General features: G+C 42.9%; 1 protein-coding gene across 2 annotated transcripts; it reads right to left on the minus strand.

Annotated features, from left to right (window-relative positions):
* Positions 1-42: 42 nt before the first annotated feature.
* On the minus strand, positions 43-26715 carry LOC134620007 (kinesin heavy chain-like). 2 transcript variants are annotated; one of them, XM_063465871.1, is made up of 27 exons: positions 26438-26715; positions 26106-26364; positions 22120-22207; positions 21247-21320; positions 19528-19632; positions 19181-19229; positions 19028-19083; positions 18631-18718; positions 17525-17649; positions 17319-17423; positions 17081-17229; positions 14245-14393; positions 11875-12056; positions 11454-11522; positions 11156-11362; positions 10908-11060; positions 10616-10813; positions 10415-10532; positions 9157-9221; positions 6390-6499; positions 5771-5872; positions 5627-5687; positions 4780-4851; positions 4602-4706; positions 4269-4485; positions 3406-3517; positions 43-3256 (listed from the first exon to the last, which is right to left on the minus strand). In XM_063465871.1, the coding sequence occupies exons 2-26, from the start codon at positions 26229-26231 to the stop codon at positions 3429-3431; spliced, it is 2862 nt and encodes a 953-aa protein (XP_063321941.1). In that variant the 5' UTR covers positions 26232-26364; positions 26438-26715; the 3' UTR covers positions 43-3256; positions 3406-3428. The 2 variants fall into 2 exon arrangements, with proteins under 2 accessions (XP_063321941.1, XP_063321940.1); XM_063465870.1 differs by having other exon boundaries at positions 26106-26369.
* Positions 26716-27933: the final 1218 nt, after the last annotated feature.

A 27933-nucleotide genomic window follows, 5' to 3' on the forward strand; every position in this document is an offset into this window, starting at 1 on the left:
AATGCACACAAAAAAAGCAAGTTAAATAGATATATCTTTATTAGATTTAATTGCATCAGTTGTAAGATATACTTGGATACACGATGCTACAGCTAAAACAAACAAAATGTACAACATGATGAGGTAAATGCATCCTGTATAGAAACTGCCCTCCCTGAGCATGCCTTTAACACAACAAGCTCTAGTCCATGCAGTTACATTCACTTATTCGTCGTCTGTGCTTGTTGCTGTCCTGCAACTAAACCATTACGAAATTGTAACATTCTACAGCAACATCCACAGAAACAAAAGCAACTAGCCCAAAAGTCACGTTGCACAACTAAGGCCCAGTCCTACCAGAGTCCTCAGCCTTATGTTCAAAGGGTAGCAGTCAAGTGTGATGACCAGTCGAAAGGCAGCACTCATCTAGCCCAATGACTGGTCGAATGGTGGCAGTCATCAAGCTGGATGACTGCCACTGGTCAAGAAGCTAATTCAAAGGGTAGGGGTCGTCATTAGAAGGGTAGCAGTCATCAAGCTAGATTGTAGGGTATCGTCCTCGAGCTTAATGACTGCTACTCTCTGATACCTAAAAGAAACTAAAATGGTAGTCTATAACCAAAGAACAACTGTAATTGGGCCTTTTACACTGAGACAATAATGTATATAAAAATATGCTAAACAGGCACCATAAAGGAAAGCAGCACAAACGTCTAATGTACCACTAAAGGGTCAAGAGGCCTCATTAAATTACAGCCTTTTGACGTTAAAAAAGAAAGTTACAAAGTCACAAGTCAATGTAGAGAAATGTGTTCATTTCTAAAGCTGGAGTGCTGTTTTGATGATTTGAGTTTTCTAAAGGGAAAAACTTATCCAGCTTATCCACTGAGATTTTAATTACTTTGGCCTGAGGGGAAAAACCTTTATTCTGCCTTCGAATCTGTTTTTAAAGACTCTGACTGGCCAATCAGAAACTTTACAGATTGAGTGCAGACTATTACAACGATCCAGACACTGAAATTGTGTGGGGAGAAAAAAGGTAAATCAGCTTTAAACCAGAGCTATAAACTAGGCTCATAGTCCTAGGAGCAACTGATTGGCTGGTCAGTGTTCCTCAAGAGCTAAAGCAGCGCAGATCCCTCTTCGCAAAATGACAAAAAAAGAAAAAAAAATTTTTGAAGCCCAGAGCATGTTTTCTAAAACCAAATCAAAGGGTTTCTTTTTATTGTCACCTGTAATCAAAAGTTTAAACACAAAAATTATAAAATCTGGAAGACAAGACCAAGACACAAGCAAAGACAGTTGTGTGGAAGCATGTTTCTGCTGCCCAGCTCCAGCAATAACCTTCAACATCATCGAGGTTAGAAAGGCCCTGCTTTGATACAAATCACATCCATAAAAGTAAGCATGAAGCTACATCCTGCAGTCAGTTAGCTTAGGTTAAAATGGTGAAACAGCCATTTTTATTTTAAGTTCTCTGTTTCCAGAAATAAATATTCCACTCCTTTTCTCCACTGACGTTTCAGAAAAGAGTTTTAAGCCTTGAACCAACCAGCAACAAGATAAATCGTGGCCATAAACAGATTTTATTTGATCTACTAAATAAATAAATAAAGGGGAAAAAAAGCAAGGTACGGAGTCTGGGACTCATTCACCCATTCACTGTGTCTAACTGCTTTTAACCTAGCATTCTCCCTCATGGATGCACTGGGGGCAACTCAGTGTTCTGTTTCTTGCCCAAAGACACTTTAACATGAACACAAGAGAAGCCGGGAGTTGAACCACTGACCTTCCAATTAGTAGATGATCCACTTCTGTGTACATAATAACTTTTAACAGTGAAAGAACTACTCATCCAATAATACAATCAAATCCCAGATTCCATAGCAACCGACTTCCAGCCTTCTAGAATTTAGTGTTTGTAGTTTGTATTGTGCGTGTGTAGTCGAGTATAGCCAAGTTATCGATGTGGCATGGTGCTATGTTCCTGACTGGAATCGCCACTCGTCCATTCTGATGTTTGTGGGTTTACACATTTCCAAGGTCAATGTCATTCAACAGCAACTTCCACCAATCAGAGATGCCGCTGTTTCAGTTAAGGATTGCGGGAAGAGTAGTTCTTCTCCGTTATATTATAAATAATACATTGTTTTATGTCACATACCATCATTATACAGTTTAGTAGCTTGTAGTGAGTCTGTTTTTGGTGGGTACAATTTTCTGGTCCATAGTTAAAATACTTCTAAAAAATATGGATGAGATTTTCAATTCAGGATCTGTTAATAAGTTGTAGATGTTTTCCAAAATATGCAGGTAGCATACCTGCAGAAATCATCTTCAGGCATTGACGTAAATGAGCTGGGGTGTAATTTGCTGATTATGCGTGTTAAATTTTCTTCCTAGAGTTTGCAATGAGTTGTAGTGATTACACTGTCCAGTCAGCATTTCTATAAAGAGCACGGAGCAATTATCAACCTAATGGTCGCCATTTAGGCTACGGAGTGGGATGAGGCGTTTATCCATAGTAAACTGCTGTCTTCGGTGTAACTGCCATTTTGGAGGGATGCTGCTGTAGCGTCAGTCACCAGTCAGCAACCATCTGACAACCACTGGATCACTAGGGAAAAATGTGTATTTTCACCAACCTAATGACAAGTGGCTGTTTGCACAGAGGTATATAGAGTACAGGACCAAAGACCTCTGTGATTGCCATTCCCTGGTCTTTATGCTAACCTAAGCTAACCGTCTGTTGGCTGTAGCTTCATATTGATCAGATACACTCGAGTGGTGTCACTTCTCTCATCATGACGACTGAGAGAAAAAGGAAAGAAAGCAAGTTGTTTCCTAAAACGTTAAACTATCTCAATCCATAAAATGAACGCAGAATCAATACTTATCTAAAAACTGACACGTTTGCCTTTTCCTGTAAAGCTGCACAAACCTAAAACTTAAGCTTCATTTTCATTTCTAATACATAAGCGGATTCAGGGCCTCACTCATAAACATCGAGCTTTTAATCTGTTGCATAATAACGACAATCTACCATCAGAAGATCCAGAAAACTAAACTTATAACAGAGAATGTGTTATAAATGAGGCCTCTGAGATCTACATTCAGCAAATTAAATATGTCTCATATCAGTATTTACACAATGTTTGGATGGTGCTTCTCCGAGCGATGACAGTCTGTCGTGAAGGCCTCCCATTGGTGCTCCAAGAGGAGGGGATGTGTGGATCCAGGTGGGGTGGTGAGCATGCGTTGAGTTGTTTATGGTCGTCTGCAACAAGAGGCAAATCTCTGAGACTGTCTTACATCCAGTTCATGTGTAAGTGATATAGTTGTTAACCGCCCCCTGGTGGTAGCCATGTGTAAGACAAGTGAAGGAAATTATATTTCGTAAAATGGAAAACAGATTTTTGCACTCACAGGATTATGTTGCTGTTGTGGGTTCAGTTGTTATGAATATCAACACCTCCGGCTCTGATGGAGCTGCAGATCGGGGAGGACAGTGGATGATGTCCGGGCCGGATAGGCTTTGCTGAAAACACAAAAAAAGGAACATCTTGATCCATTGCCTGATTTATCTTTCTCCCAGGGATCCATATTCAGGTCTGTTTTTTTATCCAGTGTTTTCTTTTTTGTTTGTTTGTTTCAAGTTTAAACCAGCTCAGATATTTCAATTTTTCTGGTTGAAATATCAACTGGAAAAGCTACTCTCAGAGGAATTGAATCTTTCCCCTGGCTCCCCTTCCCTGAGTATAGTTCTCCCAGAAGTCACTTCCTGTTAAAATGGAATTCTTCCCCACCTTAGTCACCAAATGTTCCTCACAGGGTATCATCTGTACTATGAAACAGGTTTAACATTGCAGTCTGACTTGGGCTGACTACAATCCCTCTCAGACAAATTGGAAAATTTTGCAAATATTTGAGTCAGATTGTGCTGATAAGCATCAATTTGCAATAGGCTTCTCAACACAAATGGCTGTAATCTGTGTTATAAAAGTACAGCAACAAGAGCATCCGTGTCCAGGCCACAGAAACAATCCTGCCAATCAGCATATTTTCAGCAAAACCAATTTAAATTGCTACTCTTTAGCGTAAAGATGGTTATTTAAACGTATAGCAGTTATCTAGAAATACTATCACTCATTTGGAAATGTTTTGTGTCCAGGTTCAGCTACGTTGCTGGTGGCAGGTTTAACCCCAGTGTGAACCGGTCCTCTTTGTCCGACAGCTGTCACATGAGCACATCTGTTTCAGTGAAATAATAAATGGAAGTAAAAGCTCACCGATCTGTGCAGAGTATCCCCTCCTGGCCATGTTCTTGGCCCGCACAGCCTCTTTGATGCGGTCCACCTCCTGCTGGTAGCGCTTGCGGTCCCTCATGGCGTTCTCCTTGGCCTCCTTCAAGGCGTTCTCCAGCGCTTTGACTCGCTCGGCCGTGGCTCGCAGACGCTTCTCCAGCTTGGGCAGTTCGCAGCGAAGGTCTGCGTTGTCCCGGACCAGCTGAGGGCGGCGGCATGAAGTTACCGAGCATCGTTTTACCGCACTGTATCTCACAGCGCTCAACATTTCTGTTTAATAATAATTTTATGGATTCAGCCTCTGTATAGCAACCGTACCTGTTTGTGGACCTTAGTCAGCTGCTCCAAATTGTTCTCCAAGAATGAGATTTTCTGTTTCTGTGCAATGTTGCTGAGTCCCTCCTCACAGTCAAGCTCTGCACTCTTATAATAGAGGAAAATTACACCAAACTACATTAAACGACCAGTCGTATGTGTCAACAGTAAAAAGATCTACCTTCTTAACCCGTGCAGTGAGGTCCTGGACGAAGAGTTTGCGCAGGTTGTGCAGAGTTTGCAGCTCTTTGGCCTGAGTGAACAAGAAGGGAGTGAAAGCTGAAATTTAGACCCACATAATAGTTCTGGGATTTACATTCTGCCAGAGGTTTCTTCCTTTTTAAAGTGAGTTCTTCCTCCCCACTGTCGCCAAGTATTTGCTCATAGGGAATCATCAGACTGTTGTTTTTTTCTTTTTAATTCAGTTCAGTTGAATTCATTTGTATGTAAATACTGTTAAATTAAATTGAACTAAATTAAAGATGTCATCAGGTTTATTCTACCATCTGCTAAAGCTAGGGTGAAACCTGAAAAAGCCATGGTCATGTGAAGTGGGTGTTTTGAACGGCACTTCAGATCAGTGCTTCATAAGCTCGACACAGCGTTGAAACATCAGTATCCAGCTTCCCATCCCTACTCAGGGTATTCATTGAAATTCTGTTTCATTTATACAGCATCAAATCACAGCTGTTTCCTTGAGGCTCGATCACTGAAACTCCCCTTTTTATCTAAATGTAAGAAAAAGAAGTGCACTTTTAAGAAATCTGTCCGCACGACTCTTTGGGATGAAGTTGTAAACAGCCGGATCAATGAGATGCACTATACTAACAACATTTTTTTAATCCTCCGACTTGCCTCCATTCTCATAAAATATATTACAAAGCACTGTTTTTGAGCAAGCCTGCATTGGTGCAGACTTCCAGCAATGCAGTTTCTTTCCTTTGTTATGTGACTAAACAGACATCTAAGGTTAGAACAGCTGTGACTTCAAAGGTGAGAGTGGTTATGGGGCCATCACTGAGTCTCACCACAGTCTCCTCCAGACCCTTCAGGTCCTCTCGGGCCTGCTCCCTTTGTTCATTCAGCAGCCTGTACAGAAAACAGAGCAATAATCAAACCATGTGACACTTTTATTGTCTCAAATTAGCTCTAAGATGCTTGTGTTCACCTACACGAGCCTCTCCAGCTTTGCATTCTTGTCCTGCTCCTCCGCCTGCAGTTTGTAGTAATCCGACATGAGTCGCTCCTGCTCCAGTAACAGCCCCTGATTTAGACTGAGAGGGAGAAACTGTTTTAATAAATATGCTCTCTAGTTTCAGAAAATGTGGTTTGGAATCGAAGCATGTTTAGTTGGAGGCTCTAAAGTTGCAGGTTGAGGCCTTGAAAGTCACTTTCTAGTCATGTTAACTCTTCTTTTGAAGCAGAAGCCGACTTTGAGCCCAGATCTTTGATCGCTTTCAGGCAGCAGCTCCTCGCTCGCACTTGTTCTCTGAGCTGCTTCTTCCCCACAGCAGTCTCCCTTTGAAGACAACCTGAGTGGAAATCCCTACTCTGAGGGCTGAGGGGAATGTTAAAATGGGTATATGTGTGTATCTGCTCGTGGCCTGAGCTCGTCTGAAAAGATCAGGATTTGTGTAGAACGGGTTCAAATCTTTAAAACCTGAGCACATCTGTGGGTTTCCCTGTGATATCTCTCCCCTAATCTCCCATCGTCTCCCCCCCTGCTGTGCTGTTACATCCTCAGAGTTGGTTTGTGTGTGTCAGTGTGTGCGTTTCCTGATGTTTTCTCACTCTCTGAGCTCGTCCAGCATCCTCTGTTTGTCTTCGATCTCATCCCGCAGGCGGCTGAGCTGCTTCTGATGAGCCTCCCTGTGGTTCTCCAGCTGCTCCTCCAGCGTTTTCTGAAGACATAAAAACACATTAGAGCTGAGGTTGGCGACATTATTCCCTCAGAGGACGCTGAACAGAAACATGACGCACTAAAATAACCCTACGATAATCCCAAATCCATGATCCAAAATAAAAGAGCTTCCTGTTAGAAGCGGCTCGTATTTCTGGGTCAGTCTGGAGAACTTAAATACTGGATAAACCTATGACATGGACTGTGTTAGACTGTATTAGGTCTAACACTTTAAATCAGGCTACGTGGAAGGGTCTCAGCTACTAGTTAACTAGTAGTTAACTACTAGTTACTGGATCTACTGCCTTCAATCTGACCTGGAACATGAACAAATATGAACAAATGTCTTGAATCAACCCTCATGTCTTTACGCTTTACTTCCAAGCCGCCAGATTTTCTTTTTTTTAAAGTGTTCTTGAGCAATAGTTCTCAGGCTTTCTGAAGCTCTTTCAAAGGTTTTATTTGGACATTGGCTGCTTTTTCACTCATTTGCGGTCCAGTCCTTGTACCTGATCATCTTTATAAGCATTTTTTCGGCTGCATTTCAGCGAGCGGTGGTGGAGACCTTGTTAAAATTAACAACTATGAAAACAGAAAAATACCATCAGATTTTGATACACCATGCAAAATCATCTGGAAAACTTCTGATTGTCAACAGCTTCATTTTTCAGCATGACAATGATCCCAAACACATTGTTAATGCAGTAAAAACCCACAGTGGAACACTATCAGTCATGGATTGGGCTCCCCAGAGCCCGGACCTCAACATTATTGAAGCAGTGTGGGATCATGTTGACATTCTTCTCTTGCTCTCGGCGGAGGCGGTCGCACTTTTCTCCTCTCCTCCTCTCCCTTATCTTCCCTGCTTAGCCTCTTATGTCCTTGTCTTGTCTCGTGTTTTTTATTACTTTCCCTGGAACACTCTCTCACAGTCTGTTCTCTAAAACCTAAAAGAGAATTATGGATTTGATCAACTGGTCTCTGAATGCTATTGACACCCTTTTCTCAACGAGAAGTCTGGGCTCGGGAGAGCCCGAGTGCCCTGGTGGTACTTTCCCTGCCGGATACACGATGGATGGGTGGCAGAAATGGAGGATCGTGTGCCTGGCGGGACTGTCGATCGAGGACGCTGAAGATATCTACCTATTCGGAACCATGATAACAGGGTTCTTGCTGATCGGAGCTGGCTTGGCCCTGGCTTATCGAAGAATTAAGGAAGCGGAACCGGCTGTTCAAACCCCCAGGGCTGCCCGCTGGGATTGAAACGATGGGACGAGGCGCGAGTTCTCAGACTGGGCTCACTGAGTGCAGCACGGATAAGATCTTGGAGAAGCTTACGGCTGCCGTGAATACTCAGAATAAGACCTCTGAGCGTAAATTGGATTACATCATGGAGAAGTTCACTCAGAATAACACCTCTGAGTGGAAGTTGGATCACATCTTGGAGAAGCTCACTGCGGTCGTGAGTTCTCAGAATCGGCTCTTTGAGCACAAGAATGACAACATCACGGAGCGTAAGTTTGATAACATCATGGAGAAGCTCACGGCTCTCCAACGGGAGATTGAGAGACCAGTGTCGGAGTGTTAAGAACAGCTTTGAAATTCATATGAGTTGTTCACTCTAAAGTAAAAACCACCATCATAATGCGGATATCCCTTCGCTGCCAGCTGCGGTCTCAAGGCTGGAGCTGAACAACAACACCCTGATAACGACTGTGTTTAGACTGTTCTTCCCATTCTATGCAAGGCCACCTGGGTTGGCTGGAAGACTGTTTACTTAGCCTGGCAGGGCGAAGGACACTGTCTCAGCTAAACTCTGGACACACACACACGCACACAGACATATACACATACAGATGTACACTCACCCCCCCTCCCCCTCCAAACGCCTTCGACGCTTATTCCCCTCCGATGCTGACGGTGGATCAAGGAGACCATGTATGACCTGTATGCTGCAGGCCCGGATGTACTGTCTACATTGGCTGTCTCTCACCCTTTACCCACCCCTGTTGCTTGTCATGTGTTTCTCTGGTGTACTAAGAGTTTTTTCATGTGCTATGTGCTGATGTGTTTTTTTTTCTGTTCTCAAACTGATCTCCCTGTTGGAGCTCAGTCTGGGGGGAGTTATTTTTTTCTCCTTATCTTTCCTCATGTGGTGCATTTTCCATTGTTATACCTCTCTGACCTGTCTTCCCCATGTGATGTTTGTGTAATGTATGTATGGTCAGAAGGGTAAGATGGCGCTGGCAAAAGGTCGGCAGCCTTAACCCAATTTCCTTCGGGGTTCCTTCGGGGTCGACCTTCAGGATCAATAAAGTTTTATTGAATTGAATTGAATTGAATTGACAAAGAACAGAACAAAAAAGTCAGAAACACCCAAAGAAGAGCTTTGAATGTCCTTCAAGAAGCCTGGAGAACTATTCCTGGAGTCTACTTAACGAAACAACAAGAAAGCTGCCTAACAGAGTTCAGACTGTGCTGAACTCTGTTAGGTTCCAGATTTTAATATTTTGTAAAAATCAAAATCAAATTTTCTCCAAAAGTTGAATCTGTTCATCTGGACGTAGCGTTTTGTGGGAGAAACATTTCGTCACTCATCCAAGTGACTTCTTCAGTCTCGAAGAAGTCAAAATCAAATTTTGTGCTGTGTTTTTTTACCTTGATGTCATCGTCTCCGCCCGCTCTGCCGATGTCCTCCTTCTCCTTTTCCTCGTGCATTTTCTCTAAAGACAAAATAATTATGCTGTGTCAGAAACTGAAGGCAAAGACCAAATTTACTCACAAAGCTAAACTCTCAAACTTCAAACTGTGAGATATTTTACTGAAAGACAATTTAAATCAAGTCTGATGAAACAGACAAAAGACTTCCCACCGGGGGTCAAACCATAGACTCACAGACTCAAACACAACCAAAGACAAACCCTCACCTTCGTAGCGTAGTTACTCAGCCCACCCTTTTTGTGAAATTCATCTTAATCGTAAAAAAAAAAAAAACTCTGACGTGCAAGACTCTATCACATCCATCCCCTGGATATGTCATAAGGTGACTGTCTTCTTCCACAAAAGCAAAAAGCAAATGTGGGCATCAAGAAAGTGTAATGATCCTTGGAACGCATGATTCCCAAACACAGTGCACACATAATACACATGTGAAATTTGACTAATGTGGATGCAGGGGTTAAAGAGGGCCTCAAAGGTTCAGAATGGCAGATTAATGCACATTACTGGCAATTATTTCTTATGTGCTGCAGACTGACTGCATGGACACATTTGCTCAGTAATAATAAAATAATAAAATCCCACGGCCCACTTATACCTTCATGTGATGCGTTCATGGTGCAGATGCAAATAAAGTCGTAGTTGTGATACTTCAGTGTCTAGCTAGTGATACAGCAGCAGACAATAATAATCATTATCATTATTATTATTATTATTGTTATTATTATTAAGTAATTATTTTCACCACACAGCACTGATGCACCTGATCGTAAGGTCCCCCCGCCTGCCAGATCCCACTTTAGCCCCTGTGGTGATACTCAGACATAATATACTGGCCACTCGTGCTCAGAGCACCCTGCATGTTGTAAGATACAGTGTCGTCTAGTCCTAATCTATGTGATATTCCAGTGATGGATAAAGTTCAGTGAGAGTTCAAATTAAAGACCTTCCAGTGCTTTCTTTGTGTGTACCTGAGGTATAAAGAAAACCTAAAAAACACACTGATTAAATAATGGTTATTGAATCAGTAACAACTAAAAGGTTAAAGTGGTGTCTCATATATTAGGAACATCTTTTTCTTTGTTGTTTTGAGCTTTTCTTTTTTTCGGGGTGGGATGACATGTCAGCTGTGCTCATACTGCCTAACTGTATAAATTAGTCTGGTTTTTAAGAGCCCGTGGAGGTTTCTAGGACCGACCTTGAGCATGCAGTTTGGCGAGCTCTTCGGTGAGAGCGTCCTGACTCTCCTCCAGCTGCCTTTTCTTCTGCTCCATGTTCTGCATGTAGTCGGTCAGAGACTTTATCTTGGCCTGATGCTGCAGGGACAGCAACACGTGACTGACACTCTACCAAACTCCAGGAGAACTCTGTTAGCGTGACGACGTCAGGTGACGCTTACCTGGGAGATGAGCAGCTGACAGGACGCCAGCTCCTTCTCGTTGGCCTGGATCTTGCGGTGGGCGTCGGCCTGGGCGCTCTCCAGCTGCTTGCTGCGGTTGACCAAAGACTTGACCTCGGACTTCATCTTGCTGATGTAGAGGCGAGCGACGGTAAACTCCTCCTCCAGCGCCGAGCCGTTCCCCTTCATCTCTGAGCACTGAGAGGGAAGGAGGACGAGCCGGGTTAAAGGGTCATGTGTCTGTTTCGGGTAAGGTTGGTAAGGTTTTTGTCATGTGCTCGTGGGTGCTCACCGCAGCCGTCTTGACATCGCTGGTGCCGATGATGGCGCCGATGTCACTGAGGTCTCTCAGAAGAAGGTTGAGGACCTCGGCAGCACGCTTTCTCTGCAGGCCGTTAAGCTCCTGCAGCTGACTCACCTCCCTCTCAAGCACCGACAGCAGCGCCTGAGGATGCCGCCGCAAAGGCAGTCTGTCAGCATGCCTCTGCATCGCTGCACTTCATGTGTAATCTAGTAGGATTCAGGAAAGTCACGACCCACCGTCTTGTGCTGCAGCTTCTCGGTCAGCTGCGCGTTGGCTTGGTTTCGCTCCTCCACCTCTTGGCTCTTCTGGTCGTAGTTAACTGCCAGCTCCTCCAGGGCCTGAAGCACCTCCTTCACCTCCTCCTTGGCTAGCTCATTCTCCGTCTGCAGCCGGCACAGCTCCTCCTGGATCTTCTCATAGTCGCGTCGTGTTGACGCCAGCAGCTGCACAGATTAAAAAAAAAAACACGTGTCAGAGGAAATAAGCAGGCATGCTCTATCATTACTATTAACCGTCATGAGCTGGGAGACAAACCTCTTCTTGATCCATCATCTGCTCCTTGAGTTTCTCTGCCAGCTGACTGTGTTGGTTAATTTCGTCATCCTGTCAGCGGCAATAAAATATACAGAGTTTCAGGAATTGTTTAAATAATGAGGGCAGTATGTGTACATGTAATCCCTGTGAGCCCAAAGCTCAGGCTTCAGACTGATCAAACACTCTTGGCTCTGTGGTTCATCATATAGGTTCACCATATATGTGACATAGGGCTGATATGTCACATATATGGTGAACCACCTGCCATTCAAATCTATTTTTATGAGGGGCAGCCAATCAGAAGAAAGGGGGAGGAGCTAGAACACTTTGTTTCAGACAGAAGATGAATAAAACCCATCCTGAGATAGCTGTATGTGACATGTTTACAATAAACCAGCTTCAGCCTCGTCCTGTTGCTCACCTTGTCATCCAGCTGTTTGTACAGGTTCCTTACGTCCTCCTCGTATTTCCTCCTCTCGTCACCGGAGACGGAGACACCTCCTCCGGCTGGCAGCAGGTTGTCGATGATGGGAGTGTTGTCGTACGGCTCGCCGCTCCTCTGATCTTTAGAGCTCTGCTGCTCCTCCTCAGGAACGTTCTCCCCTGTGATAGGAACTCACTTGTTAGATATTCTACTCATGCATCCATTATATACACACATGTTAGTGTGAGAACGTTTTAAACACTCTGATCGTGCCATATGTTGTGGTATGGTGTCACATGGAGTAGCACCATAGTTGTCACATTATGCCTCAGTGCGTCGCATCATATAATCTTAATTTTGTTGAAGAATTCTTAAATCACGATAAAAGTGTAAATACTGTAATAAGTGCATTAACTAAGCCTCAGTTTACGCATTTTGAAGTAACAAACCAGATGTTAAAACCAAGCTGAGAAACTAAAAGAGACTTGATGCTCAAGCAGGCTTCATAAATGAAGTGGGAAGAAGGGTTCATCTCTCTGAAAAGAACATGGCAGCATAGCTTAGGGTCTGCAAAGATGCATCTGAACAAACCACAAATTCTTTTGGACGTTAGAGACTAAAGTGGAGATGTTTTACTGTAATGCACAAAACCAAATAAATCGTCTGCAACGTGCATGTAGGGTAGTAGATCCTGGCAGCAGTCTTTTAACGTAAAAGGAACAATTGTTGCCTTGCAGTCAAGATAACACCAGGATACTGTAGTTTATCAAAGTAAATTAGATAAGTTATTATAAGATAATTAAAATAAACCTGATGTATTTCCTGAAACATCAGGTTTGGGGGCTGGCTACGTTTGTAAGCCAGCACACAACTTACTATTATTATTACTATTTTTACAATTCTGATGATTTTCCTTCAGGAGAAAACTGCATCAGTTATACTGCACTGAGTGAAATCATGCTGACTTCACCAGTGTTTGTGTGATTATTGATTTTCTAACTGTGGGTTTGGTGATAAAAGCCAGCAGCTAATGAGGAGATGGAGCAGAGGACAGACTGAAGGAGGCGGAGAGCTGCTTCCTTTTAAACGGCAGGGCAGGAAGCCAGCGGCTGACTCAAACCACAAACACTGTATCAGCATAATATGTGTGTATGTGTGTGTGAGAGTGCTGCATTTACATGTCAGGAGCTTTGGATGCTGCAGCTGAGCTGATTTGATGCTAAGGAGGGGGAGTGTTATCAGCATCCACAGGGGAATTAAACATAAAAAAGCAACAATGGCAACAGAAAGAAAGGGGGAGGAGGGGGGTGAAGGCAGGGAGGCATTAAAGCAAAGAAAGGACTGAGAGGAGGAGGAGGAGTGGTTACTATGCAACAGAATTGGGGGAAAAAAGGGCGAGGATGCTGTGAAGGAGACCCTGCAGTCTCAGCAGAGAGGGAGGAAGTGTGGTGAGGAAACACACACAGGCAGCGTGGCGTCCTTCATGGTGGGTTTACACAGAATCTACAACATTCGGGCAGGACAAGGCGTGAGCCGATCAGACCCCACACATTATCACAGCGGCAGATTAATCTGAGCTGTAATTACATGTGATTTCCAGACGTCACAGACTGAGCATGTGCACACACAGCTACCTAAAAGAGCCTGTGAGGTTAATGAAACTCGAGTTTCTCAGGCCACCGCCCACTTTTTTTTCTCTTTTATTTCTGCTTGTTGGCATGCATGGAGAAAAAAACATTTTCTGTGTGTGTGTGTCACAGAGAGCATCTGACTCTCAAAGGTCAAAGTCTCCTAAAAACAAAGTAGCAGCTACTAGTACACACCACTACTGCACTATTTAATCATCAGCAATTCATTTTAATCTCTGCTAGCTTTCTTCTGTTAAATAGGGGTTTTTCCTTCTCACTGTCACCAAATGCTTACTCACAGGGTGGGTGTCGTCTGACTGCTGAGGTTTTCTCTGTATTATTGTAGGGTCTTTATCTTACAGAATAGATCACCACGACTGTCCATCCCACCCTTTGTCCACCTTCCCATCACACGTTCACCAAAGCAGTTGCTTTAAAATTAGGGCCTCTTTATTAGCTTCCTTGGTAAACATCTCAGGCTGAGGGCTGTTAATCAGGACATCTGATGCGTAACTCTGTAATAAGTCCCACCAAGCAGCAACCGTGCAACAGAAGGTGGGTTCCCTTTGAAATATCATTTATTTAAAGGTATAGAAATGAGTGCATAGGAAGCAGAAAGGCAGCACGTTAACTATTCATAACTTACTGTGGCATCCCACTGCGTAACCACCGATCAACACTCAGGAGCTCACAGCAGCTGTTTCCTTTAATCAGCCCTTGCAGGCCGCTTTAATCTCACCGTTTCTCCAGCGGTTGAGTTCGGCCTCCAGCCTCTGGATGATGCTCTTCAGGTTCTTGTTCTTCTCCTTCTCCTTCTCGTATTTCTTCTTCCACTCCTCGGCCGTCAGCTCCAGGTTCACAGACACTGTGTTCTTGATGGTCTTCGCTCTGAGCGGACACAGACAGTAAGCATTAGTCTTTTAATAATCTCATCGTGCCTGATTGTTAGACTTCTTCTCTGGACTTTATTGACAGTTTGTTGCAGCTCATTCAGTTAATATAGTAATCAAATCAAAATACTGAACTGCACTTTAAGTGTGGTTCATCTTACAGTAATGGACAGGGGTTAGATTGGCATCAAATTCCACCTTTATGTTCCACATTCATGTAACATCTATTTAAAGTGTGTTAGATTCAGCAGGTTAAATCAAAGAAAACAAATAATCTGGTGACTTATTTGTGATTATTCCTGCTGCACAGCTACACAGGATCTCAGGCTTCCCCTAACCACCAAATGTCAAGTTAACCCCTGATTACAATGATTAAAAGCAACATTTTCAGGTTTATTTTCCACTACTTAGTTTCTACTTCTTTAAAAATCATCTGCTGAAAACAAGAGCTTACAAAAAAAGCCACACATGCAGGAATTTGATCATCTGACCATGCAAGTTTGCAACATTCAGCATGATGAGATGAAAGTAGCTGGAGCATCCAAGAGTTTACGCCTTTTTTCTTTTTTCCCTGCAGGTAAGCATGTTTTTGCTGTTTTAGTGGAAATAAAGCAACACATTTTACAGCTGTTTCTGAGTGTGTTTTCTACCTTTCCAGCTAATACAGTCGCTTCCACATGCTACATGTGTGAGTCTGTTTTCTCCCAGAGGACCTCCGCCCCTCTCGATCTTTCCTCTCACGATGGAAATCTCCTAATTAATTGAATTTCCTCAGCACAGGGCAGATGGTTGCACAGTAATCAGCCTCTGTGGCACTGCTCAGTCTGAACTCACTGATCAAGGCTCAGTGGATTTCAGCTTGATTTTTAAAATAAATGATTACATCGCTGCGGTCGAGGATCTTTATAGACGCGTCACTTTTATGAAACTGTAACATCTAAAGAAGTGAAGCAGATGAATGAAATGTGCTTCAGAATGAAGTGTGAGGAAAAAAAACTGTGTAGAAAATGGAAAATGTTCATTATTCTCAGTTTCACATGACGTGAAAACAAGAAGGCGGCAGTGTCGGTCTATAAATAAGAATAAACCCAGATGCACAGCGGGAATCTCAGAGCCATCTGTTTGCTAGTTTGCACCAAATGAGTCACCGTGTACCTTTGCAGATGGACTGGATACACTGATACTCTCCCACAAACACAAACAGCAACTCTGTGTTTGATTCAAAACTGATTTTAGACTAATGTCTGATTTGCCTGATTAGTTTTTTCTTTTGTAATTATTAAGTTTAAGTTAAGTAAGTTAAGTAAGTTTTTCGTTTGCAGAAGTGCAAAAAGTCCATCTTGTAGCCATTTGAGGATCCAGTTTCCTGCTTCATAACAGCTGTATGTGAGGAAATGTTTATATAACCTGAGTCAGACTTATAATAGTCAGACTTTCTTGTCATTTTTAAGGTGGTCTCGAGCAACAGTTCTCCAGGCTTTCTGAATGTCTTTGGCTGCTTTTTTAACTCATTTTCAGGCTACGTCCACACGTACCCGGGTATTTTTGAAAACGCAGATTTTTCTATGCGTTTGCACCTTTCGTCCACACGTAAACGGCGTTTTTTGTCACTGAAAACTGAGATTTTTTAAAACTCCTGCCAGGGTGGAGATTTTCGAAAACTCAGTTTTTGCATTTACGTGTGGACGAGGAAAAAGGAGAAAACGCAGCGTCAAAGGTGTGCGCCTTTTTTGACGTCACACTGTGCGCCACGTTATTGTTTTGGTGAAATGGATTTCTACAATGGCGGACTTAGATAAAATACTGTTACTGTTAACTTTACTCTCTCCAGTGTTTAAATGCTTACATATACAACACAGTTTCTGTCCCTCCACACATAGGACTCAGTTCTGCTTCTATGCGCCATCTTTGTTTACTCTTTCCCAACGATTGGCCAACATTTCTACACGGTTAGGAATATATCGCCACCTGTTGCTTTGGCATGTTCCTACCAGCGTTTTCCTTCGTTTTTGCGTTTACGTGTGGACGGGATCTTTTTTTTAAACGAAAACGGAAAATCTCAGTTTTCAAAAATACCCGTGTACATGTGGACGTAGCCTCAATCATAATTTGCTCCAATTTCTTTGGTTGAATCTGTGAAAAATACCAAACAGTTTGACAGACATAAACTAGTATTTTTGGACCAACAAGGTGATTCCCAGAGAGCTATTAGCTAAAAACTTGACATATATGAGCAGTGTGTGCAGTGTGGCCTTAAAAAATTTGAGGAAACTGGACAAAAGAAGAAGTGGGACAAAAAGTATCTGAAAGCATGTGGCGGATGTGGTTCCACTGCACAGGAGTAGTGGTGCAGTGGGTTCGGGGGGCAGTACCAGGGAAGGGACAAGGTAGTTGGAGGTCTTTGATGAACATAGGAGGAGGAGGAAACCCTTTTTTGAATCTTTTTTTGTGTGTTTCTCTTCCTCTGTGAAAAATATGAGGTGGTTTTGGTTACTTCAGATGAAACTGTATATGGTGGTACGTAAAATCTTAGCTGTTTAAAGGATGAAAGACTCCTTTTTAAAATTTCTGTTGTTTTTTTTAATGTATTTTGGGGGTTAATTATGGAAAAAATGGAAAAAAGAAAGTAAAAAACACTGCCCTGTTTTGGCACCGAGTACATTAGACAGAAGAGCTCGCAGATACCTCTGTCCAAACATGAGCGTGGACTTGGTCTCGGCCTCGTTGTAGATGGACGGTGAGCAGCAGATGATGATGGTGGTGCGACAGTTCCCTCCCAAAGAGTCCTGCAGGATCCGAGTCATCTTACTGTCTCTGTACGGCACGTGGGTTTTCTGAAGAAAAGAAAATACAGCTGTGCTGAGGTTTTCTAATATTTCATACTTCTTCACTTACATAAGAAACAGAACTGGGATGGACTTACGGTGCCCTCAGCCAGAGCTGAGATGACGTTTCCCAGCGCTGAGAGGGATTTGTTGATGTTCTTTGCCTCGTCCAGCACCGCCCCCTCAGCTCCCGTCTTGCTCACCTGACCAAACAGCAATCGAGCAGGTTATCCATCAGCTTTACAGCTCAGGAAAGTCTCGAAGCAAACCCTAAGGACACGTTTCTGATTTCGCTTGGACCAACCTTCTCGCTGCCAGCCAGGTCGACCAGGTAGAGCTTCCCAGACAGCTTCTTCTCCGTCTCTACGTTTTCCTGCTTTATGTTGATGAGGAAGATGCTGTGGCTGCGAGAGCTGTGCTCGTTCATGTCTACAAAATTAAGCAAAAAATCAATACAACCGCAGAAAAGGAACCAGAAAAGGCTATTTATCTTCTTTTAAGATTTCAGGTGAAAATAAAACATTTAAATCTAGATATTGAGGTGTTTCTGCCTCCTTAAGAAGTTTCAGGAGCTGTGCTAAAATCTTTAACCTAACTTTTAGGGCTTTGCCGCTGACTTGATGGATATTAAGAGGTTAAAGGACCTTTTGTGTTTAAGTCCAACTCCTTATTTTTATTCTGGGACTCCATACAAATAGTTTTGAACAATTCCCAGCTTTTAACAATCCTAATGTAGCCGCTAAGTTTGAAGCAGGGCGTTTTAGCTCCTCTTTTTTAAGCCCACTCTCTTCTGATTGGCTGCCCCTCGCCTAACTTCCATAAACACAGAACTTGTTGACTTTAAGCGCCACCTCCTCCCCCCACCTCAGTTCGAAATGACTAATGATAGAAGATGAGACAGCCTGCAGGGATGAGCAGAGCGAACGTGTCCATCAACACAAAGGAAGAAGGTCATCATCGACTTCAGGGAGAAACTGCCCCTACCCTCCTCAATATTAAAGGTGGCTGTATGGCGAAGGTTTCCTCTTTTAAATTTTGGGGCCTTACATCACTGTGGACCTCTCCTGCTCAGAAAACACAGTTACAGTGCTGAGGAAGGCCCAAAAGTGACTCCACCTCCTGTAGAGTTTCTCGGGAGGAACAAACTGGAGGTGAAGCAGCTGCTGATGCTGTACAGCTCCACCACTGTGTGGACAGACCAGCTCCTCTACAGTATGAACCAAAATCTGAGGAATGTCTCAGCAACTTGTCGAATCTATGACGATTCACGACAGCTCTGAAGGCAACAGAAGGTCCCGACATGGTACAGGCAAGGTGTATCTAATAAAGTGGTCAATGAGTGTAGAAATGAATACCAGGAAACCTTTTAAAAATGTGCCGCTTTTGAAGCAGACACATAAAAATACGTACTGGTCACTGCCACATGCCGATTGGATTTGCCCTCATCGATGACGTCCATCACCTCCTCTGGACTGGACACAAAACGCTCAGTGCAGCCCTGAAAAGAAGAATCATGACCTGCAGCAGCCAGTGTGGACATGAGCATCGATTACAGGATAAAGAAAAGACCGAAAAACCGCCATTTTAAGGTTTTTAGGTGTAGTAAACCTGCACAGATGACTAAAACGGTAACTGAATCATTCGCTCATCTAAAATTAAACATTGCTGAGTTGAGGCTCCAGCTCAGGCACACGGGGAGATTAAAAATATAAACCTCTTCACTTCTTAACAAATGAAAAGCTAAACCTGCAGGATCCTCATGCAGGAAACACATGACTGTGTCACAGCTCTCGCTCAGCTCACCAACCTTCACATAGGGCACTCTGTTCTTGTCTTCGTGGACGGAGAGGTTCGTCTTTGACACTTCAGACAGAAAAAAGATCATCCAAATCACATCGCGGTGGTTTTAAAAGTCACATTTTAAGACTGCTGAGTGCTTCAGATAAACAGCCTGTCTTACCGTCCAGCAGGTCTCGGATCTTGTCCAAGTAGATTTCAAAATAAGAGACCTGCATAGAGAAACGCATCTGTCTCACAAATCTAAAAACTTTTAATTCATCGCCCTGAACGTGAATTCATCTTCCTCAGTTTGTCAGATTTAAGGTCTTTACTGCACCGTAAACTCTATCATTTACCTTTTATTTCACATCAAAACTTTTTGGGTTGTGTGTGTGTTTTTCCTTTCACAGACTTTGTTAACAAACATCTCAGAGACGGCCACAGGCTGCAGGTCTCCAGTGCAGGAGCTCACACCTGACATTTAGTTCATTTTTCAGGAGGTAAACTGTGAACGACTCCTGTTCTCACCTTGATGTGGAACTCGAGGTTCTCGTCCATCGAGTAGATGTGGTCAAAGATGTCGCGGGCGATGCGAGGGATGATTCCCATCAGCTGCGGGTCATGCAGTTTGCCCTGAACACAACAACAGTCATGTGTTATATTACAGCGATGCAGTTTTTGCAGTCTTTTTCTCCCTTTGATAATTTTGTGTGTAATGTGGCTCTTTAATGCTGCCATATGTTGGGGGTGGTAAATACATTAGAGGGTTTCCTAGGCAACCGGAGCCTGAAACGTCCGCTGGTGACCAACAAATGGTGACTATTTTCTCGTTCTCGTTTCTCTTTCCTCTTAACTCCCCAAACAGTTCCAGCATGTTGCCGTGTTTCTTCCTGTTATAAACGGGGGGTTATTTTTACCCACAGTCCCCAACTGCTTGCTCACAGAGGATGTTGCGATATAAAGCATGTTGAGTTGACTGTTGTCATGACCTGGTGCTATATGATTTAAACTGATTTTCATTGTTATTAACTGAACAGGCGCGTTGCAAAGAAAGTGCATCCTCTGTCAGTTGTAAGGTTTCACGTAGCAGGACAGTTTTAAAGAAATCATCTGGTACTTAGCGGGTTTTAAAATGAGGTAAATGCAACCTGAGATGAACAACAACACACGATATTGCCGTCATGTGTCGTGTTATTTTTTTGATTTAACAAAAACTGAACCAAGAACCTGTGAAAAACTAGAAGTCCACCTCATGATTTTGTAGCTTTAGCAGCAATAACTTGAAGTCATGGTTTTCTGTGCAGCTTTATCACACTGTCACACCACGGTGGAGGAATCTTGGCCCACTCTTCTCTACAGAGTTGCTCAGGTAACTGAGGTTGGTGGGCATTTATGTATACACAGCATTTTAGTCAGGTTGAGGTCTGGAGTTGGACTTTGATTGGAGCATTGCAGAAGCTTGATTCTTTTCTTTTTCAGTCATTCTGTTGTAGATTTGCTGCTGTGCTTGGGATCATCGTTGTTACCCAGTTTGAGCCAAGCTTTGGCTGTCAAAAAAAGACGGCCTGACATTTCACTCTAGAATATTTTGGTATCGAGATGAATTCATGGTCGACTCAATGGCTGGAAGGTGCCCAGGTCCTGTGGCTGCAAAGCCCAATTTTAAAGCCTTTTTAAATGAAGAAATTTAAAGAAGACACATCTGGGTTCAGAGGTGGACTTAAAAGTTTGACTTAAAGACGCTGAAGCAGAGATCAGATCAGAGAATTAAAACCAGGCTTTAGGATTAGACTCCGAGCTGAAGTTATACTGGTGACATGTCGAAATGACGAAGAGCTCCTCTGACTATTTTCTACTAATAATCATTAAATTTCACTCCTTTAAAACACACGCTGAGTTGGACGTGATGATTAAAGGCTTTTCCAAGATGTTAACCTTACCAGCTTTTGATTCCTTGAATCCTACCCCTCGCACGAGCCTGAGTGGGTTTCCTGTTGGGAGTAAGCCTGTTACACAACGCTCGCTGTGCTCTAATCCTCCAACTGTTTGAAAGTTCCAAATAAAAGTCACCGCACGTCTTTACACAAAGGCCTATAGAGAGTATTTGCTGTCACTTTGATAGTCTTTAGTCACCGTTATGTAAAAAAGCTGTAACTTTAAAGGAATGAAGCCCCTCTGCAGTTGACATCTGGTCACTAGTGAACATCTCAGGATTTAAGAGCACGCGTGATCTAATGAGCGTCTCACCTCCATGGTGTGGGTCTTCCCGGAGGACGTCTGCCCATAGGCGAAGATGGTCCCATTGTAGCCGCCCAGCACATCTGGAGTAACACAAAGACACAAGGGTGCAACAACATCAGCATGTCTGAACCCCGCAAACGAATCTACGACACAGTCCAGCCCGCTTCTCCGCTAAATGAGCACTAAACCTTCACAGTTATAAACACTAGTGCATCCATCTACTGATGCTACCTGCAGGTTATACTAGAAACCAGTAACTGTACGCTGGGTTGAAGGACATCTCAACTCCTAAAATGCATCTAGAGGAGAGAGGAGGCTGGAGGAGAAGGACGCACAGGTGTGTCCTGTGCAGAAGTGCTTTTACCTTCAGTGTATAGGAGGTGTGGAGTGATCAGGATGGACAGGATTAGAAATGAGTGCATCAGGGGGACAGCTCGGGGTTTGGGGACAAAGTTAGAGAGGTAAGCGAAGGTTTGAGCATGTGCAGAAGAGGGACAACCCATATGATAGACGAAGGATGTTAAAGATGGAGCTGCCAGGCAGGAAGGAAAGAAGAAAATTCATGGATTCGTGGCATACAGGTGGAACATATAAACTCTGGTGGGAGGAGAGATTTTTAAACAGCTGGCCTACGAATACAACTCTAACATATTGCATGTACATATGCATACATAATCTAATAATAATGATGATGAAATTAATGTCAGGCCCCCAAAAATCCAGCATCAGCCATGCTGCTCCGGGAATCACTCATTTCCATGGCTCCATTATGTAAAGCAACAATGAAAAAGAATGTAGAGCAGATTAAGTCCGTGTGCAGATGTTCGATAGATGACGGTTACATAAAGAGCTATGCTTCCTCAGTTTAAAGCTTCTTACCTTTCACTATCTGTTTGGCACACTGGTCGTACACTTGCTCCTGCGTCGTGTTGGGAGGCAGCACACGGTCGAACATGTACGGTTTGCCCTGATTCACAATGACAAAGACACACAGCGACAGGCTTCAGAGTCATCGCAGCACCAAACACCGAACACAGCTGCTCCCAGTCGCCCGTGATATTTAAAGCATGATTCACGAAACTGTATCAATAATACAGATATACTGTTAGAAATAACCAGATAAGGGGGTTTGGCACGAAGATTCAAACACTCTGGGAAAAGGATACAAACATGGATACAAAGACCGCCTACTTGGTTTGCTTTGTTTTGAATTCTTTGTGAATGTACACCCACCAGTCACTTCATTAGGTACACTCGTTTAACTGCTCGTTAGCTCAAATATTTAAGAGTCTCTGATGAGTCTCAATTTCTGCTGCAGCATTCAGATGGTAGGGTGACAATCTGAAAGCATGGATCCAACCTGCCATTGTATCAGCGCTTCACACCGCCGATGGTGGCGTAATGGTGTGGGCGGATATTTTCTTGGCACACTTTGGCACAATGTTTCCAACAACATGTTGAATCTGTGCCATGAAGAATTAAAGCAGCTCTTAAGGAAAAAGGAGGCCCGATCCTGTACGAGCAAGGTGTACCTAATAAAGTGTCTGTTGAGTGCATGAGTTTGGGCTTCTTTTGAGGTTTTATTGTTGTTCCTGGTGTCGTTGGATTTCTGGGTTCCTGTGTTCTATGCTCTCTTTACCGTAACCTTTATTTCCTGCATCACGTCTTTGAATCGAGTTGTGATTTTTCACTTTTGGATGTCGTGTTTCTGTCAATAAGCTTCCGCAGTGTTTCCCCAGCTGTTCCTCCCTGAGTCTTCCTCTCATTTATAAACTTATACTTATACACGCCCTTGTTAAATGTTGATATTCACGCCTGCATCAATCTCCTTTCATTATTTCCTGTTTTTACTTCGACGGTTTGTTTTCCTTCGTCTCCTGTGTTAGACTGGCTGGTGCCGACTATCCTCACCTGTGTTTCAGGTCCTCATTGTTTAAATAGTCCCGTTTCTCCAATCAAAATGCTGATGGAGTTATTTCTATACCTGCTGTAAAGGACAAAGAAACTGAACTTGTCCAGTTTATGGACAAAAAAAGATGGTACTTGTAGCTGCCTCATTAGAGGATGTTTCTGTGGACATGCGTGATTGGTTGCTTTGGATTATGGATTCAGAGCTTTAACCTATCAGTTTTCATCCTCTCTCTCCTTTTCTATGCAGCTTGGAAATGGGTGAAGCTGGGCCAGAAATCTCTACCGTTTCTTCAAAATGCTCCAGTAACTGCCATCCATCATTCATCCAGCTCCTGACTCCTGCTCTCAGGGGAAAAGCCTCATTCCTGCTGCAAAAACGCTGCTCTCAGCACTTGGAGGCAGCGGCAGCAGCACTCCGAGCCCCCAAAATAAAGCAGAGAAACCCCTGACACAGACAGTATCGGGGTGTGTTTGTCGGTAATGTGCTTCTGCTCTGCTGATTGATGGCACGAGGCGGCGATGCGCAAGTTTGTCCTGACGGAGGAGAAAGTGTTGCTGGGCGATTAAAGCAACTGCACGGATAACAGAGGGCTGCTGATGGAGGTGACACATCTTCATCTTCAGTCACCCTCCCTCTGCAGCAGATTTTACAGAAAAATTCACCTTTTTTTTAAGATAGTGGGGTCACAGAGAAAGCACAAATCTGATGTAAAAAGAAAAACTATCCATTTATGTACAAATAAATAAGAATTTCCCATGAGGTACAGGCTCATTAAGAATAAAAAGAACATGTTTTCATGAGAGGTCCTGTACAAAATAAACAGGGGCGTTTCTGAAGAGTCAGAGCATCAGGTGATTGAGGTCGGATCCTTTTAATAAGAGATCTGAACTGTTCAAAAATATTGAGGGAACACTTGATCATCACAGCATGACTCGCAGTCAGTTAAACTCCAGGGATACCACTGTGCCTTGTTGGGAAGCAGAAACCAGTGTGGGTCCATTTCAGCAGTGACAGCAGGTGCAATGGAGAGACTGATTCACCCCAGGTTGCACAGGTTGTCCAGCTCCTCCACCGAAGAGTTTTTGAACCAGTCTCCAGAGTGTGGAGGTCAGACGGACAGTGCTGAAGAAGCAGGGGGAGCGCTGCCAGAGCCCTACGAAATGACCCCCACCTTGCTCCTCGACTACATGTTTCAACCACAAACTGTTGGAAACAGACTCTGTGAGGGTGGCGCGAGGCCCTGACATCCTGTAGTGGGACGTGTGCTCACAGCCCAGCGTCGTGCAGCTCCAATGAACGAGCAGGTCCACCTGTGAGACCTTTAGAAATGAGAGCAGACTCATACTGAGCATGTGCGACAGACGTGGAGATGCCTGCAACACCATGCAGCAGGACCGGTTTGGCAGTGGGTCAGTGACCTTCATCACCTGCATAAGGTTAGGTTGTAACACTAATTCACCCTGCCACTAATGAAGTAATTGTTCTGTAATTAAATGGAATTTCAATGTATTTTATTTTAAATTATTATGCAATTACATTTACCTACAAATACTTAAAGGTGATAATTATTCTGCAATTACCGCGTTATTCTCTGGCAATTTAACAGAAATGCCAACAATATTTGCCCACCTTATATCATAAGTATGCTGTACTTTTTGAGGGGCAGGCCATATAATGTATATTATCCTATATATTATATTACACAGTACTTACATTTACAAATTACTCATGCAGTACTTAAATAGACTCAAAAGCACTTAAGAATGACTGATGTGATAATTACATTTACTTAAAAGTACCAAAAATTACTTATGCAGCATTTAAAAGAACTTAGAATTACTCACATAGTACTAAATTTACTTAGTTTTTCGTGTAAAAACCTGATTTGATACACATGTATTCTAATGTGCCTACCTTTAAATATTTGTGTGTATATAAAATTTTATTATAATTTCAAATAACATACTGAATCACACACTTAGCAGCAGGCTGTATTATAAAGTGGCTTTTGAAGGAGGCAGTGTCTATGCTGGCTTACGTCTGGCTATAGATACAGTATAGGCCTATCAACACGTAGGACCAGTAGACTCCCAGCTGTCACTGGTCTTTTAAATACCTCATTATGTATTTAATTTTGTGTGATTTCTGCTGACTGTATAACAAATAAAAATATCCTTGATTGTCTGCAGAGGAGGGCCATAAAGTCCCCCACATGCACCCACTATCAGGCCTAATACTGGTGCAGTAGGCCTAGGATTCCTACTGATGGGTGTAGGCAGTTCCCACAGAGCTGAATCCAACTGAGAACCACTGAGATGTTATATATGAGTGCATCAGACAGTTTTGATCAGTTATAATAACATAAGTAACATCATACAGGTGTAAAGAGGCAGTCTTTATAGTAAGTAAATATTTCCACGCTGCTGTAATGCTCCTCTGTACCACCAAAGACTTACTGCGTATTTGGCATTAGGTAGAGGTGGATGGATCGATCCATATATCGACAGTATCGATACCAACGCTAGTATTGGCGCCATATCGATACTAGCGCAATAGGATGCTCCTCTGTTGCTTCTATCCTCTAAGTTCAGTATGAAGCCTACTGATTCATATTAAATTATTTAAACATATTTTTTGTAAAAACAAAACAAAACAAAAAACCTCAAATATGTGCTATGAAAAATGTCTTAACCTTTTTTATTTCTATTTTATTTATAGCCCATAGTACATATAGTACAAAATGTTTAAGTTAAAACAGTATCGGTATTAGTATCGGTAATACTGGCCCTGTATTGATTTAGTATCGATCACAACGAAATTTGCAGTATGGCTCAGCACTCGTGTCTGGTCTGCAGGTGTCTTTTCCTTTAAATCACTGGGCGTGCACACATACGCGCGCACACATACACAGGTAAACAGCATTGAGGCGACAGCAGTGAGTGTGCAGACTTGCCGTTATGACCACGGTGTCGTCCTCTTTGAACTTGGGGATGTATTTGTCTCCTCGGGTAATTTCGGCCTCGTTCAGGGGCCTGAAGCGGCACATCACTCTCACCCCACACTCCGCCGCGTCTGCCATGGCTTCTGCTGCTCCTCCTGTCAATGTTTACACCGCCCCCTCTGTCCGGTGGTGCCCAAAGGGAGGTTTAGGGACCTCCAGTGGGGCCTGGTCGGTTTAGTCTGCTTCCCTCTGTAGCTAGTCGAGGATTTTCCTGTTCTAAAGAAAGAGTGTCACATCTGTGTTCAGAGGAATTCAGCAGTAGGAAAGTTCCTCCAGCTTTTTACCCGATGCGCAGGGCGTCCTTCATCTGAGCCTCCTCCGCTGCGCCATGGCCAAAGCGGACAAACCGCAGCGCTGCGTCTCGGATTGGAGCTCGGACTGCGGTGGAGCTTACAGGCCTCCTCCCCCCGCGGCTGTGGCACCGACAGCCGCGCGGAAACGTGGCGTTTTTAATAGGTTGTCAGAGGCGGAGGAGGACTGAGCGGGGAGCTGTCCGCTCTGCAGAGACACCGAGTCCGGGGAGGGTGTGCGCGCACACAGCCGCATCGTCCTTTACCGATGATCGGGGCGCGCGCTCGCACGATTCCGCGGCGCGTGCCTTCACCTCACATCAGCACCACCATCACTGAGTTAGTCACATGCACGAGCACTCAACCTGCTCTAATTTTCTATGAATCTTCATATTTCTTCATATTTCAATCAACAGTTTATTGTATTTCACTTGAGTTTTTAAAATATACAGTACAAATAAGTGTTAAATCTCCTATACTTTAGGCAAATTAGAATATTTAATAAAATACATTTTATGTAACTTTTATTTTTGTTATTATCTATCTGCATCTTTGGAAATGTAAACATTTTAGCTGCAAATAACACTGGCTAATCATTAGCTTAAGTTACTGTTTAGATATAGAAAGGAGGGCCTTAAGCTAACTGTATACATTTTAATCCTTTATAAGCTAATATAGATGTAGAATAAAGGTAAACCAACAATTTGGTCCTCTAAAAAGAACTTATTTAAAAAAAATAGTAATTTCTTTCCCAACTGGCCGGTGTCGGTTCAACAAGCGTCTAAAGTAATCCCAGTTTAGCTAACATTAGCCTCACACAGATGATAAAAATCAGACTTGAGAAAGCAACCTTTCCTACCTAGCTAATCATTACCTCAACTTTACATTTTTAATAAATATATGTTGATACTTTATAAGCTAATATGAATATAGAATAAAAGGTAATCAACTTTTTATTTAAATATATATATATATATATATATATATATATATATATATATTAAAGATTTTTTCCAATTAACTAGTAAATAATTTGACAAATGTACAAGCTAGTCATAGGTAAAGCTTCACAACAGCTTTCAATAGGCTTCACACAGGTTCAAATTTAAGCAAGCAACCACATCTGACTAAATAGCTATTGCTAATCATTACTTACAGAAGAATTGTATATCTTAAAATAAATACTTTAATCCTTTATATGTTAATATAGCTATAGAATAAAGTAGGGGAATCAAACATAAGGTCCGGGGGTCTGAATCAGCCTGGCAGACTCCAAACATAGCTTTGGAAAATGTTGAGGAGGAAATAGATTTTCTTTTTACTTTTAACATTATTTTCTCAAGTTAAAGAGCTTTTGCTCCATTCACGCTGCACCAAAATAATTAAGTAATAGAAACACAATTAAATTACATTAAAGTCCCTGTTTTGTTTTTTAGTAAGAAAAAACATTTGTTGTGAAATAACAAAATTTGAACAGTGTCCAAGTTAGT

The sequence above is a fragment of the Pelmatolapia mariae genome, linkage group LG23, assembly GCF_036321145.2.
Source record: "Pelmatolapia mariae isolate MD_Pm_ZW linkage group LG23, Pm_UMD_F_2, whole genome shotgun sequence".
NCBI classification, from domain to species: domain Eukaryota; kingdom Metazoa; phylum Chordata; class Actinopteri; order Cichliformes; family Cichlidae; genus Pelmatolapia; species Pelmatolapia mariae.